Below are 14,721 nucleotides of genomic sequence, written 5' to 3' on the forward strand. Positions count from 1 at the left end.
TGCCTGGTGTGCCGTGGGAGGGAGGCGGGTGAGTCGGGCGGCGAGAGGCGGGGCGGCGGCGGCGAGGATCCGCGTCGAGCCGGGGGCGGCTCCGCGGTGGTGGTGCCGAGGTTTCTCTCTCCATTCTCCCCTCACACACACACAGAGGAAATAACACAGGATCAGCTGACAGGACCCGGCCAATGGGGCGGCAGCGGGGCAGCGCACGCAAAAGGGAGGAGCGTGAGACGACGGCGGCGCAGGGCGGGAGGGCGGCGCATTGCGCGTGCTCAAACCCGCCCTCCGAGGCGCAGAGGGGAGCTGGGCAAGCGCCTTCTTCAACCACGCGCTCGTTTAAAGAGGCAGCGCCCGGGCGGAACAGAACTCTGTGCCTCTCGCCTAGGGATGAAGGCGGGCACCGGCTTAAGCCAGTAGTAGCCTAATAATGCATTAACTTCTGTGGGACTTCCAAGTAAACACAGTAGCCCAGCGCCTCCCTCCCCAAAAGGAAGGGGAATTACAGCAGCGCAGGCGACTCCTGCATCTCCCCGATATTTAAGGCTGCCATCCCTCGTGCACACTTACGCGGGAGCAAAACCCCGTGAACAAACTAGGGCTTACTCCAGAGTAAATACGGGTAGGATCTGGCTGTAGTTGTACAAGAAGAAGCAATTGATAACATTTTCTATCTCGCGCTTCAGCCGGAAATGCTGCTACCACAGTTTCCAGCCCCTATTGCTTCCCTTTCACTATATTATCTCCCCTTCCCACCCCCCACCCCGCTGGCCCGCCAAGGGATGGGGGGTTGTGAGCAGAATCATAACGGGTTCAGTCAGAGGCAACGGCTTGAGTTGTCCAGATCACGGCTGGCACCAAAGGGTGGCGAGGTCTGGCCCGCCATCCTAACCCACTCCTGGTTCTCCTATAGGTGGCACTCAAGAAAATTAGAATTTGGAGGCAGCCCAAAAGAGTTCTTCCTGCCTTTTCCAGGTGAGGGGGGGCACTGCCTAGAACCCACTCTGTTTAAATTTCTCGTCTCCTGTCTCACCAGCTGCTGCTGAAACACGAATGTTTACTCATTTTTTAAAAAAGCATTAAAATGCCTAAGCAAACAGAGGCCCTTACCAATAATATCAGGTTCCTAGCTGTATAGCAGTGGCAAGATCCCAGGGCAATGTGTCTCCTATTAAAACAACACTGTGATAAGCAACACCCTGCTATGAAGCCATAAAAAAGGTAAGACAAATCCTCAATGCAGGCTCATTATTAATCCAGCTTTTCAACCTCCCCACTGGATACCACATACTTAACCAAGTCCCTTCTACACATGCAGCAGAGTAAGTTGACCCCGAATAGTACCAATTCAGATGACAGATGGGAGAATGACAGTGCTGAATGCTTTCCCATGTAGAACAGTCCCTGCAAATAAAAACCTAGCATATTTGGAAGAGGGATGCTAGCCTAACCATTACCTTCTATGCTGTTACTATTTTTTTATTTTTTTTTTACATAAGTAAAAAGTGACCTTTCCCCATCTGGCATGGTGGTGTGCCTCGAGATTTTTTTCATGAAACAAGTGTGCCTTTGCCCAAAAAAGGTTGGGAAACACTGTTTTAACTATTTGTGGCCTTTTAGAAGTGGATGGGATGTTTTTAATGTATTCCCTTTTCCTCTTGGTTTTAATGTATGTATGTGAGGTCTTCTCTCTTGTTTGGTTGTAAGTTGCTTTGAGTTGCCCTGGGCAAGATAAAGCAATTAACAAAGTCACCAAACAATGACGATGACAGACAAATGGAAATACTTCTTCACACAGCACATAAACTATGGAATTCGCTCCCATAAGAGGAATTCAGTCTCCCATTGTGAGACTGAATCAGCCTTGGTAGCCCCGATGGAGAACTTCTACTGAGAGCAAGGCACAGGGAGTATAACCATTCTCCTTCTTCTGAAGCTCTTGGAGGCTTTTTATATCATTGACCATGACATTCTCCTGGACCAACTCTTGTGAGCTGGGTATTGGAGGGACTGCACTGCAGTGATTCTGATCCTATCTGCAGGTTTAGGTCCAGTTGAAAAGATACTCATTGGTGCCACAGTGGTTTTACATTATGGTGCACCACAAGACACCACTTTATCACCAATGTCTTTTTACCATACGTATAAAGTTGCTAGGAATTTTGAACAGGATGTCATCAGTATGCCAACATTCCGCTCTACTTCTTTTATACATCTCATTCAGGTTAGGCTGTACACACCCTGGACCAGTGGACTGAATGAATCGCAGTAAGACCGGGGACTGTGGTTGAGTGGTTCCCAAGTCCAGGAGGCAAATTGTCTGTTCCAGACTCTCCCTTGGATGGTTTGCATCTTGAAGGTGCTCCTGGATCCGTTTGGTCTCAATGACCAGGAACTCCATCTATAAACCTTTGTCTGGGAGGACAATTCCTGGATTGGGATAGCTTGGCCAATGTGTGTCAGATGTTTGTAAGCTCAACATTATACAATACAGTGATGCATCCTAGGCAAGGCTTTGATTGGGTTTGGTCCAGCAGCTGGGACTACTAAGGGTGCCACATTCTGCTTGCCTTGTTTCTTCTACAAGAGGGCATTTAATGTGTCTGCACCTAGGTTCTGTAACTCCCTATTACCATGAAGCAAACACCACAAGTACTTTGTTTCAGATGCCCACTTAAGCCTCTTCTGCTTGCTTTTCCAATGCGTTGTTCAGCCAATAATTTATTGCGTATCACCATCCAGATTTGGGATAAGTTTTGTGTGCTCTTTTATGGGTATGTTCACAGCCCAGGTCCTTTGTATACTGTGCAATATTAAAACCTGTAAATTAATAAAAGCAGGCAGGACTGAGAGGAAGAGAAGTCTGAGATACACAGCGGAGCAAGGTTAGCGAAAAATGCAACCATCCCCACCCAGAAAAGCACCTGACGGCAAGGCCTGCCAGATGACCCTGTAGCAAAGGTAATAAAAAAATACTGAACAGAAGCAAAAGTACAGAATGAATGTAGCCAACCTAAGCCTTGAAGAAAGAGTTTGTTTCACCCACAACAGTATGGAGGGAAGGTGTACCATGTTTATTTAACAAGTTTTATATAGCATCAAAACCTCTAAGCAGTTTACATAACTATAGACAGGGGGACCTTTCTCCTGATGCACGTGTGGAGCAGCAGAACTTTTGTCAGGGCTTCAGAGTTTTGCAAACTTTGACCAGAGCCTACTGTACTGGGATAAAAGCTGCTCAATACATCCTAAGCAGTTAACTAACAAGAAAAGGCATTTTCCAGTAGACAAACGGACCAAAGAAAAGCCTGCGAGAGTGAATAGGATGGAAATGTCTCCACTCCCACGCAAAACCTGTTAATTTGATAAAATGAGATGTTACTGTTGCAGTACTAACCATGAGGAATCAATCAGACACACTGTCTTTTCCTGTAACGAACAACAGAGTGAATTTCACCAATGTCAACTCGAGACTATGGTAGTTTTGAAGGTGAACGTACCACCTAAAAACAGATTTTAAACTGGGCACAAATTTGAATTTGCAGAAAATGCACCGCAGACTTCACAAATCCACATATTTTGTTAGTTGTTGTAGCCTCTTATACATGTACAATTGTCGTACAACCAGGTGCAGTTCGCTCGAATTCTTTCTTGCCATTTGATCCCGCATCACAGCAATTTTGCTTTTTGCCATAGCCAACGCACCTACCACCATTCCTGGTAGGAGGCAACATTGTCTGGGGATATATGATCCACCGCTTGCTATGGATTTTCATTTTCTGGTCGCTATGCCCTTGTTCCAAGGCAAAATTATTTATTGCAGTCTCCCTTAAAGCTGCATTCAGGGTCCCACCAAGGCCAGTTAAGGAGCAACTGGCAATATGTGGTTTTTTCCTCCCCCCAAGATACAAAGTTTATTAGAAATATAGATTAATAAAAAATGAAGACCAAAAACACATCATTCCTAACAAAACAGTTGATCCAAGCTAGGAACACCCAGAGGCTTTGATCCAGAGATGCAAAGGCATTCTCTCAGGATTCCCAGCTGCCCATCCACTGTCTGTGCTTAAATAGGTGGACACGTCCCCATTGCCCAGCCTATTCCTACATCATCTCTTCCTCCACATCACCCCCTGTGCCATAACAAAAACCTGCTCCTACTGATTCTTTCACACAGTCCCTTTTTTCTTTCTCCTTCCCATCCAACAGGCACGTCGGTTCTGCATTCCTATTTGGTTTGATGGCAATGGTCGCTCCAGAAAAGGCAACTAGGCCCTCACTTGGCTAGGCCCATTCCTTGCTGGCTTAAGTCTCTCACAGAAGGCATAACAGCGCTGGGCACTAGGTGCTCCTCCCATGCGCGGCACTGGTGGTCTGACTGGGCGCAGGAGGAAGAGTGCAGAGGGCGGGCAACTCTGGGGCACCACAAACATTCTTCCCCTTCCACTCGCGAGCCAAAGAGCCAAGCAAAAGGGGACTTGTGCGGTGCCAGAGCAGGCACCATGCTGGCTGGGCCAGGTGGCACAGATAGGCACCCAGGCACTATTTTCAAATCAGCAGAGCTTGTGGCTCGGAGGCTGATCAAGGGAGGAGGAGGCAACAGGCACAGAAGGCCGGTTTGATGGGGAAGTGGAGAATAAACAGCACCACAGGAGAAACTTGGAGTGGTATTGGTGACTTTGGTAGAGTTTTTTAAAAAAACAACAACACCAGCAACCTCTTTTGCTAGTTAAACAGAGGAAGTGATCTTGGGCTCCTCGGGGTACTGCCCTTTCCTCTAGCCTCTGCTCAAATCTCAGCATTCTTCTCCCTCAAACAGGGCATCCAGTTCAGCCAGCCGCTGCTGCAGCTTCTCCTCCAGCTCTGGACTCTGGGGCTTCTTTACCCTCCGCCCTCCTGCTGCCCTGCGACTCCTTCGGGAGTGGGCTTTGCGCTGCTTGCGAGGGAGGCCTCCCTCCTGGAATTCCATGGCCCGCTTCAGCTTGCGCTGGCTGGTGAAAATGAGCGCTCCATTGCGTTCCAGAGGCACCTCAAAGATGGTCTCAAATGACCTACAGGGGTAGAAAGGAAGAGGTGGGACACCAGGAAAAAGGAGACAACCTCTCAGACTCCACTAACCAAGCTTAGCAGTATAAAAAGCATAAACAAATGCAGACTAACTACAAAACTGCTGACATTTTGTAGCTGGAACGAACAATGCAACGGTTAAGGTCACCATGCTCTGCCATTATGCAGTCTGGGTTTAAGGCATGGGTCGAAATCGGGATGTTTTGGCAACATGTGGCACACAAAAAAAGCACCAAAAAGGTTTGGAGGGTGGCAGGAATGAGAAGTCACAGAACATGTCCTGGCACCTTCATAGAAAACTCAAGACAACTCCCAGCCCAAGGTCCCCTTCGCATTCAGAGCTTTTGGCATTCACTGCTCATGTCAAGTATTTGCTCCATCCACCGTAAGAACTCGAAACTTCTAAATTAAAAGCAGCACTTCTCAGGAAAGTAGATAAAATTCTGAGGGCTGCAACAGGAGCAGAAAGATGGTGCAGCAGTGACCATGAAGTACAGCACAGGGACTGAGAGATTTATCAGTTCCAAGGGCCATTGACGAAACATATCATAAGCTAGAGGACCACAGTTCATCCACTTATTTGCATATTGCTTTCAGGATATGGGGCAGATGTTAAAACTGTAAGTGGTTGGCATTTCACTTGTGTTCTATTTACTGCTGGTCCAGTCAGGCTACAAAAGAACAAGAGTTTGCAGTGAAATCCAGAGTGCTCTTTTGCTTGTTCCAATAGCACCAGTTTCTCTTGAAACTGCATTTCCCCCGTTTCAACTGAGGTTTCAAGGCAAACCACTTGGTGCTACAGGACCAGCAGGGCCATTTCATTTCATTTCTTAAGTTTGTACACCACCCTTCATCTCAGGGCGATCCACAACAAAAGTGGACCTTGACAGCTAGATGGGACAGCCCGCCTACCAATCACTTGACATGGTGACGGACAGGTAGGTTGTCCCACCTGCCTGTTAAATATGGCCCATCAGTTGCCGTCAAGTTAGGATCTGGCCTACTAGGTGAAAAAGGTTCTCTGACCCTGGTTTAGGTGCAGCGATGGTCACCCAATGGGAGATCTTTAAAAGGGGATTATGAAGTTCATGGGTGATAAGGCTTATCAATGACTAGTAGGATCTCTAGGGACAGAGATAATATGCCGCTGACTACCAGCTGCCCAAGAATAGTGTTTACTTTTGGGATTGCCTTTCTCCATATCTGCCCACTCAACCACTTCAAGAAGAGGAACTTGCAGCAGCACCTACACATTGGAACCCCCTGCCTATTGACATCACACAGGTGCCTTGGTTGCACTTTTTCTGGCCCCGGCTTAAAGCATTCATGTTTAGGCAAGCCTATCCAGACCAGTAGAAGCTACACGTGTTTTCATTTGCCTTTGTTGATTTCAATCAGTTTTGAATGTTTTTAAAACACCTGTGTTTAAGTGTCTTTTATTGATAATGGGTTATTTAATTCATTTCCTTGTAGGCTTTCCCGAAGGCAGCAGGTTAGACTAGATGAACCTTCAGTCTGGCCCAGCAGGGCTCTTATATTCCTATATGTCAAAGGCTCAGAAAATAGGGAGAGCTTGTACACTACTGCTCTATGCCCCTGTCACCACCACTGCCCCATAACTATCCTCATCCCGTTTTTTGGGGAGCAAACTATGCATGTTCACAAATATATTCAGACTGCAGGAGGTAGTGCTTAACGCTTGCGGATGCTGAAGTCAGAATCTGGGGTTGCTGGCTTGAAATGACCGAGGGGAGAGAGAGAAGGGAAGGGTGTGTGCACATAAAAGTAATGAATGCTGGTGTTTTAGGAAAGGACAAATGCCAGCAGACTTCCTCACCTCTTCTCTGTGGGTGTGCGGTAGTTCTTGTTGGTGTAGATCTCCTCCAGGCTGAACTCTTTCTTGTTCAACCTGACACAGGAAAGAAGAGAATAGAGTTCATCACCCAGAAATGGCCTTGGCCTACGATAACATATGTGTGCGTGCGTGTAGATATAGATATAAATATATAGGAATACTCACTTAGCCCTGCTGGGCACCAGATTGCTTTCCCTGCTACCCCGCTTTGCTTCCATGCTCTGCCAGAAACTACCAGCTGACCTCTTAAGCTTGCAATTCAATCTGAATCAGGCCCAATGGTTTAGCCCACTGGGTTTTTATTGCTTTTATTGCCCAAGAGTACCAGAGTCAGCACTCAAGTGGTCCCTGTCAGAGAGGCTCTGCATTTGTTCCAACTGAAAGGCAGATGATCAACTAACAAATCATTAACATTGGTGGGCAGCCCTAATTCTTGACTGGCAGGTTCATCTCAGCTAGCACTTTTAATTAAAAAACCCCAAAACCATTTACACCTTTCCTTAGGTGAGCCCCCTCTCATAAAGCACTCATCTGCCCCCAGGCTATAGAAGACCACATCTGCCTCCTTTCCAAGCACTGTGGAATCTGAATCCAGAGTTCCTAAACCACTGTCAGGCTAATTCACAAGCTACTCATCTCCTTTTGCAGAAAGGCGCCCTCCATTCCACTCTAGCCCTCACCTGACAGGCCGGGGAAGCCCCATGGGAGTGAGATTTGCTTGCTGCTTGGACGGTGTCTTGCGGATCCTTATGGAGGACACCTTCCCTACGGTGTTGTCTTGGGATCCCTGCAGGTTTTAGGGAGGTTAAGAAGGATTTTGAAAGGCCACAATGGCAAAGCAAAATGGCCCTCAAACTGAGAGCAGGTACCACAGACCCCCATTCTTCATGGTGCAGCACCTCCTAATTGAGAAGCTTGAGTCAAACAGCAACTGACCTTCATCTCAACTTCTGAAAGCATCATCTGTTCCGACGCGAGCAACTCTGAGTCGACCACGTCCAAGCCAATCCCAGACACCCTCCGTTCATGATCAGGCGAGGGAGAGAGCTCCCTGCGGAGGACAGAGGAGAAACCAAGCATTGAGTATTAGCGTTAAACGTTGATGTTTCCCAGCTGACAGTTCTCCCTCTTCAGTGGAGGGGACTTTAAAAGAGGAAGGCAAACCAGTAAAGCAATGCCACACAGCACCGAGGGTGCAAAGCCCTTCTGCCTGTGAGCAGAACCAAAGGGGGAAGAGGCTCAGCCCATTTGCCTCCAGCACTAGTCAACGACCAGTGCTTCTGGTCTGACATCATCTCCACTGCCAGGTTTTCAGGAAAGGGGCTTTTCCAAAACTGCCACTCAAGCTGTTGCCTGGAGGTACAGGGGATAGAACAATAGATCTCTGACGTGCAAAGGATGTGCTTCAGCACTAGGACACAACTCCTCCACATACACACTAGATATTTCCTCTTCCAAATAGACCCCTTGAAGTAAATGAAATTAACTTGGATAGATTAACTTCATTAAGTCCACTCCGAGGAGGATTCAGCCTCTGAGGTTTTTTAAACAATCACCCTAGAATGGCACAAACAACCCCACAGTGCTTGCTTCTTTCTCCCTCTTGGTTTTGAATTGGAAAGGAGCAAACACTTACCTAACATGTCATTTGTGCCCTTTTATGGTGTTCAAAGGAACAGCTGTTAGACTCTTGAGGGATAACAAACAGCTTGCGGGGAGGAGAATATTTTTACCTGGAATGGACGGTGTCTGGTTCACGGCGGCAGGAAGGCACATGGGAGGCATAGGGGGAGCCATCACAGTGGGGAATGTGCACGGAGGGACCCAGCAAGAAGTGTGCGGGGGGCGTGCTGAAAGGATACACCTCCTTGCGCAGGCAGGGCGGGGTGGGGCGGCCCAGCTCCCGGGACACTTCCAGGCTGCAGACGGTGTGGCGACGCTGTCGCAGCTGCGCAGAGAGCGGAAGGGCCACGGGGGAGGCTTGCCACAAGCGGGCACCAGGGACGTCAGGGCAGGAGTTGCTGCGTCCGAGGCGGGGCTGAGGGGCCGGGTCCCCTTCATTCAGGCGCCACTGGCGGATAGGGGGCCGCCCGCTCACCACAGCGTCACCCATCTCCTCTTCCTCTTCTTCTTCCTCCTCCTCGTGGTGGCAGCTCCTCTTCCGGGGGCGTGGTTCCGAAATGGCGATTTTCACCTCAATGTTGACTCTTTGGTGGGGTGTTCTTGGCTGGGCTGCCTCCTGCTCCTCATTCCCTGGAGGGCAGGGGGGCAGGGACGGAGGCCCCTCGGTGGACTGCACGGCTGGCTTGGACGGGGTCAGGAAGATGTCAGCAAAGGCCTCCAGCTTGGAGCGCACGCTCTGGAAGACGGGGACCAGACCCCAGTGCCGGAAACGGGAGGCAGACGATGGACGCAAGAGAGCAGATGCTGAAGGCAGCCAGGATGGAGCTTCAGTGGACACATCTGGCAGGAAGGGAAAGGAACAACATTGTCACAAGAGGGCCAAAGGGAGCCTTCCCCAAACTGGGGTCATCCAGGCCTATGGGACTACAATTCCCATCATCCTTGCCCATTGGCCACACTTGCTGGGGCTGGTGGGAGATGTCATTCAGCATCATCTGAAGGGCCAAAGCTTTCCAATCTCTGACCTAGAGTCAAGAGTTGTCATCCCCCAACACACCGACACACACACACACTTTGTGAAGGATACAGACATCTTCCTCTGCTGTTTACACCTGGGAATCTTCCTCCAGCTGCTTAGCTGTTGCCTTTCTTAGATTATTAACTGGTCTCAAGATTTCTGGAGAGTACTCTGGCCGGCTGATATTCAGCCCAGCTTGACTCTTGGCACTCCCATCTGGATGCCTGAGTCTGTGCCCGCTTCACCCAGCCCCACAAACACCTTGCCATGGGTGGGAGATGACTGATCATCCAGCCTGGATTCAGTCCGACATGGGAATTTTTCCTGCATTACCAAAGGGGTTTTCAGGCTCCATGGAACCAGGGATGTTCCAGTGAAGTTACACACACACACACACACACACACACACACACACACACACAAAATACTTGCACACCCCTGAGATGCCACTTTGCCCTAAAGGACAGACTTAACAGCACACAACACCTGAATCAAGAGTTTTCCCTACCTGTTTGATGACACTGGTCTTGTGGGTCTTGAGGGATTTGGGTGTCCCTATTTGGAGATGATTGGCGAGGCAGCATCAGCTGATCACTCCTGATTAAGCAGAGAAACACAGTGGGGTAGTGATAAAGCAGTCTCCTTAGCCCCTCTCCTCCATGTGCTTTGAGACACACCAAGGGGGTCAAAGTTAGCATTTCTCCCAAAAGGAAAGAGACTTTACCCTCCAAGGGAGTTTGGGATGGCACAATAGGCACCAACTGTAACCCTTGAAGTGGATCAGTTCTCTTGCTGGGTGACTGGCACCGTCTTTAAAGGATGGGGTCACAAGCAGTTCTGTGCCTTCATTGCTTTTGTTTAGGGGGGCACTCACCCACAGCGGGCTGAGGAGGTCTCTGGCTGCTCCTTGCCAATGCCAGCAACCTGCCAGCAAGAAAAGACAGCTGAATAAAAATGTGGACTGAGCAGCCACCCTCCAACTCCTTCAACAGGATTCTCCCTGTCCCTCCCAGCACTATTTGGTGTGGCTGCTTCCCAACCTTAACTAACCAGAGCTTGGCTCAAGGAACCAGCCTCCAAACTGGTGGCAAGGATTTGCTGATGAGCCGCTTCCAGCAGGGAGGCCTTTGTCCCCTCGCTCCCCTTTGCAAGGGAAACCCCCTTCTGAAGGCGCTGCCTCTTGGCGTGCAGGCGCTCTGAAGCGCGACACCGTGCGGGGGACACCCTCTTGTCCCACAGTTGCCGGCGGGCATGGTCCAGCTTCTCTTGAGGCTCTCGATGGGATGAAGGGTAGCCCTTAGGGGGAGACAATCTGAGGGTAGGAAGGGTAAAAAAAAGGCAGAATGCTTTAAATCAAGTGCTCGATCCCAAAGCTGTTCCACTCCTTCCACCTCCCTGGGGCCTTTCCTCACCTGCACACTGGACTACTTTGTGTCTTTGTTGACCAGGAAACTCTGTCTTCATTCACAGCTGCTGACTGGGGGGGATTTGCGCAGGGAGATGTGGCAGGTCTTTGGGGAGGAGAGCCCCCTTGTGGATCATTCTGGGCAAAGAGAGGCGCACACCAACTTTCAAAGAGCTTAAGGATCATGAGGGAAGGGGACCTCCTTTCCCCTTTTCCCCCACCTTCCATGTGTATGTTTACTCAGGAATCAACTCATGGGGATAAGGCATCCTTCAGGGTCCTTAATCCAGGTGGCTTGACTCCTCCATCACAATGCAAGAGGTACACTATAGGTCACAACTCTCCTGGTCTGGTAGTGCAAAGCACCCTGGGAACTGCAGTGCACAGTGGGAAAACCAGTGCTTTTTTTTAGGAGGTTCTCAAGGGTATGCAGTACCAGAAACTATTTTTTGTTGTTTTTAAAAAGTGTGGCACTTACTGTAACAACTTCACGGTGAGTACCGGCACCTATTTCTCTAGAGAGAGAAAAGCACTGGGGGAAACTATGGAACTGGGGCCTCAAGACCTGTTCAACGGGTTCTCCCACCTCAGAACCAGATTTCATACAGCCCATTAGGAATCCTCTCATGCCCCCTGCAACCCACACTGTGGCATCCTCACAAGCATTTGGGATGTTGAAAAGTCCTCCAGGTTGACAGCCAGCATCTTCCGCTGCTGCTTCTCCATGGGAGAGGCCACCCGCCACAAGGTCTCTCCCTCCGTGCCATAAACTTCCCCGTTCTGCTCCGCCGTTCGGAACGGCCCCTGCTGAAGTCGCTGCCTCTTGCTGGGTGACAGCTCGGCATCGCCACATGGAAGGGGGCATGCCCCCCCTGTCTCGAGGGGCTTCTGGAGCAGGGCTGAGGATTCCTCCTCCTCAGAGGAAGGCCTGGAAACATGGAAGGACACAGAGAGAACGTCACAGCAGTGACACAATTTCTGTCTCGCCTCTCCCACTCAGGACTTTGACAGGGAGGAGAGTCACTCTTCTCTCACCTGTAGATGAGGATTTTTCGCCGTCTGATCTGCCTCTCCAAGTGTGACATTGGCTGAGGGTTCCCCTCAGATGTTTGTTCAAGGAGGGGCCACTCCATGGTCTGTCTCAGAAGGGAGACACCCCACCCCTTCCTGGCATCAGGAAGGTGGCCGCCCCAGAACAGCCCACAGGGTCTTCATTCCTCACTTCTCTGCTTCAGAAAAGGAAAAAAACCAGAATTAAAATGACTGCATTCCCATGGTCCCCAGATATAGTTCTGCTTTTTAAAGCCAAATGCTACTTTAATCCAGATTAACCTGGAATGTGTAACACCACACCCAGATTGTCAAAACCTACTGCACAGATGACAAATCACAATTCTCTTTGCTAGCTGGAGAAAACTTCACATTTACTACTGAACTAAGCAAAGGATGGTTAAGAGGGCACTCCTGTTCTTGTCTACTCAGAAGTAGACCTCTCTCCCCTGGGTTCAATAGGACTTGCTCCCAGCTAAGCATGTGTAAGCATTGAACCCTATGTGGGTCAGTGGGGGTACACAGCCTGACTAAAACCCCTAGCAATGCCACCCCCTCCTTTCTATTGGACCAGCAGGCTCAAACATGCATCCCTCCAATGGCACTGAACAAGACACAGAGGCCAGCATGAGAGCTTATTAGGTTTCCCCTTAGAGAAGGTAATTATAAATCATTAGGAGCCATGCAAATAGCACCTTAGCAACAACTAAAATAAACGCCCTTTCTTCACAGAGATTCTCCAGGGCTACAAGACTAGAAGCTCAGGTAGGAAGGGAAAACTTCTCAGTGGGAGACAATGTGTTGCTTCTGCAGATCCCTCCACCTAGTGAGATGGGCAAAACCAAGCAGGCACTTGCCAAATGGGGGACAGCAAATTAAAGGTTTGGGCTAGAAACAGAAGCACCGCAAAGGTATGCACTACAGTAAGCAAGGCAGAAGGAAATCCAAGCTGGAAAACGCAATCCACGGCTTTTAAAAGGGCTCAACAGAACAGAAGAGGGAACCTGTTGCCCTGCACTGGTGTTGGTCTACAGTACATAGAATTGTAATTGGAAGGGACCACAGGCGTCATCTAGTCTAACACCTTGCGATGGAGGAATCTTTTTGCCCAACGTGGGGCTCAAACCCACAACCCTGAGATTAAGAGTCTCCTACTCTACCAACTGCCCTTGCTGGCAAGAGCTAATGGCAGTTGGGAGTCCAACATCATGTTCAGGGGCATGGGTTGCCCAACTCTGCAACACAGATACACACTAAAGGCAGACCAACGTTTTAGTGGATTTACGTTTCCAGACATGACAGGAGCCTTGCTCAGACATTCATCTTGTCTCTGACCTTCCTCACATTTGACATCTCATTAGGAATTATTCCCAAAAGTTACCCCTGGCAAGAATAGATCCAGGAAGACTGTGGGAGGAAGGGTAGGAAATGCCGAGTAATGCTGGGTGATAAAACTCAAGCCAACAAAAGCGTCCCAAGTCATGGCAAGATGAAACAAATAATAGGCAAGCAGCCAAGTGAGCAGAGGGTAGGTGATTTTGCTGGGGCTACTGCCAGTGGCAATATTAGGCTGTCTCAGACCATATTTTCTCAGTAGAGTCCTGGACTAACCAGCTTGGAACAGCTGCTCCCTTCAGCAAAGACACTGTGATCTCTTCCATCCAAATATTTTCCTCCCAGGAGTCGGTATTTTAATATTTATTAGGTATTAGCAGCATTTATGGGAGTCTTAAAAATCCACTTATCCAATTTCCTGTTTTGCAGCATAATTATTCGCTGGGTCTCCTTAACTATGGAAGAAGATTGGTGGGGGTGATGCCACTGCCAAAGATGGCAGGCAAAGATGGGAGTTCTGTCCCTTGGACATAGAGGTACAGTGTAATCAACGATCTTCCTCAAAACTTGATCGGCAAAGATAACAAGGAATGCAAAAGTGCCATGGCTCTGAACAAGAAAGAAAGCTACTTCACTATCAGAGAATGAGGGTAAAGGATACCTTAACTGAAAAAGAAACAATAAGTCCCAGCTTAGTTCCAAAAGCTTTAAAACTATCCAGAGAAGGACAAGACCTCCTGACTGAAATTAATCAAAGCATAGCTAAAATGCATGAGGATTTGCTTCAAAATGGGATGCAAAAATAAAATCATTAGAGGCTAGCATTTTTGATCTGACAGCCTAAATGGCAGATACCTGCAAGTGAGGCCCTGAATATGGGCATTGAACATGAAAGCAGCCTGGACTGACTTCAAAGAGAACTGAACATTTCCCCTCAAAAAGAGTTTTATTGGGGTTTCAGACAAGTGGAAAGGTTAAAAGTCAATAGTCTTAAGAAGGGTTTTGGGTTTGATGGGGAAAATTTACTAAGCATACATGGAACCGTAAAAACTGAGGGAGGAATGCTGAAATACTACTGTAACTTATAATTTTTCAAACAATTTTTATCATAAAGGTAAAGGTAAAGGTACCCCTGCCCGAACGGGCCAGTCTTGACAGACTCTGGGGTTTGTGCGCCCATCTCACTCAAGAGGCCGGGGGCCAGCGCTGTCCGGAGACACTTCCGGGTCACGTGGCCAGCGTGACAAAGCTGCATCTGGCGAGCCAGCGCAGCACACGGAACGCCGTTTACCTTCCCGCTGGTAAGCGGTCCCTATTTATCTACTTGCATCCGAAGGTGCTTTCGAACTGCTAGGTTGGCAGGCGCTGGGACCG

At 49.0% G+C, this 14,721-nt stretch overlaps 1 protein-coding gene and 1 long non-coding RNA gene across 7 annotated transcripts in view; one reads left to right on the forward strand and one right to left on the reverse strand.

Moving 5' to 3' along the window:
• Positions 1-3,047: 3,047 nt before the first annotated feature.
• PRR14 (proline rich 14) overlaps positions 3,048-14,721 on the reverse strand; it is a 30,105-nt gene continuing 18,431 nt past the window's right edge. For 4 of the 6 annotated variants that reach the window (XM_082196856.1, XM_082196855.1, XM_082196854.1 and 1 more), the window contains 11 exons: positions 11,998-12,188; positions 11,623-11,890; positions 10,970-11,100; positions 10,608-10,869; positions 10,432-10,481; positions 10,066-10,154; positions 8,650-9,379; positions 7,853-7,967; positions 7,597-7,703; positions 6,899-6,970; positions 3,048-5,045 (listed from right to left, as the gene is read on the reverse strand). In XM_082196856.1, coding sequence (XP_082052982.1) covers positions 4,790-5,045; positions 6,899-6,970; positions 7,597-7,703; positions 7,853-7,967; positions 8,650-9,379; positions 10,066-10,154; positions 10,432-10,481; positions 10,608-10,869; positions 10,970-11,100; positions 11,623-11,890; positions 11,998-12,095 — 2,178 coding nt within the window. In that variant the 5' untranslated portion in view covers positions 12,096-12,188 and the 3' untranslated portion in view covers positions 3,048-4,789. Of the gene's footprint in view, positions 5,046-6,898; positions 6,971-7,596; positions 7,704-7,852; positions 7,968-8,649; positions 9,380-10,065; positions 10,155-10,431; positions 10,482-10,607; positions 10,870-10,969; positions 11,101-11,622; positions 11,891-11,997; positions 12,192-14,721 lie in introns of all 6 variants that reach the window. The other 2 variants (XM_082196853.1, XM_082196851.1) reach the window with 1 other exon arrangement.
• Positions 11,094-14,171, forward strand: LOC309517616. The gene is made up of 2 exons (XR_014213213.1): positions 11,094-11,455; positions 13,777-14,171. It is a non-coding gene; the product is annotated as an uncharacterized lncRNA (long non-coding RNA).

Source organism: Podarcis vaucheri, assembly GCF_965113315.1.
Source record: "Podarcis vaucheri genome assembly, chromosome: 13".
NCBI classification, from domain to species: Eukaryota; Metazoa; Chordata; class Lepidosauria; order Squamata; family Lacertidae; genus Podarcis; species Podarcis vaucheri.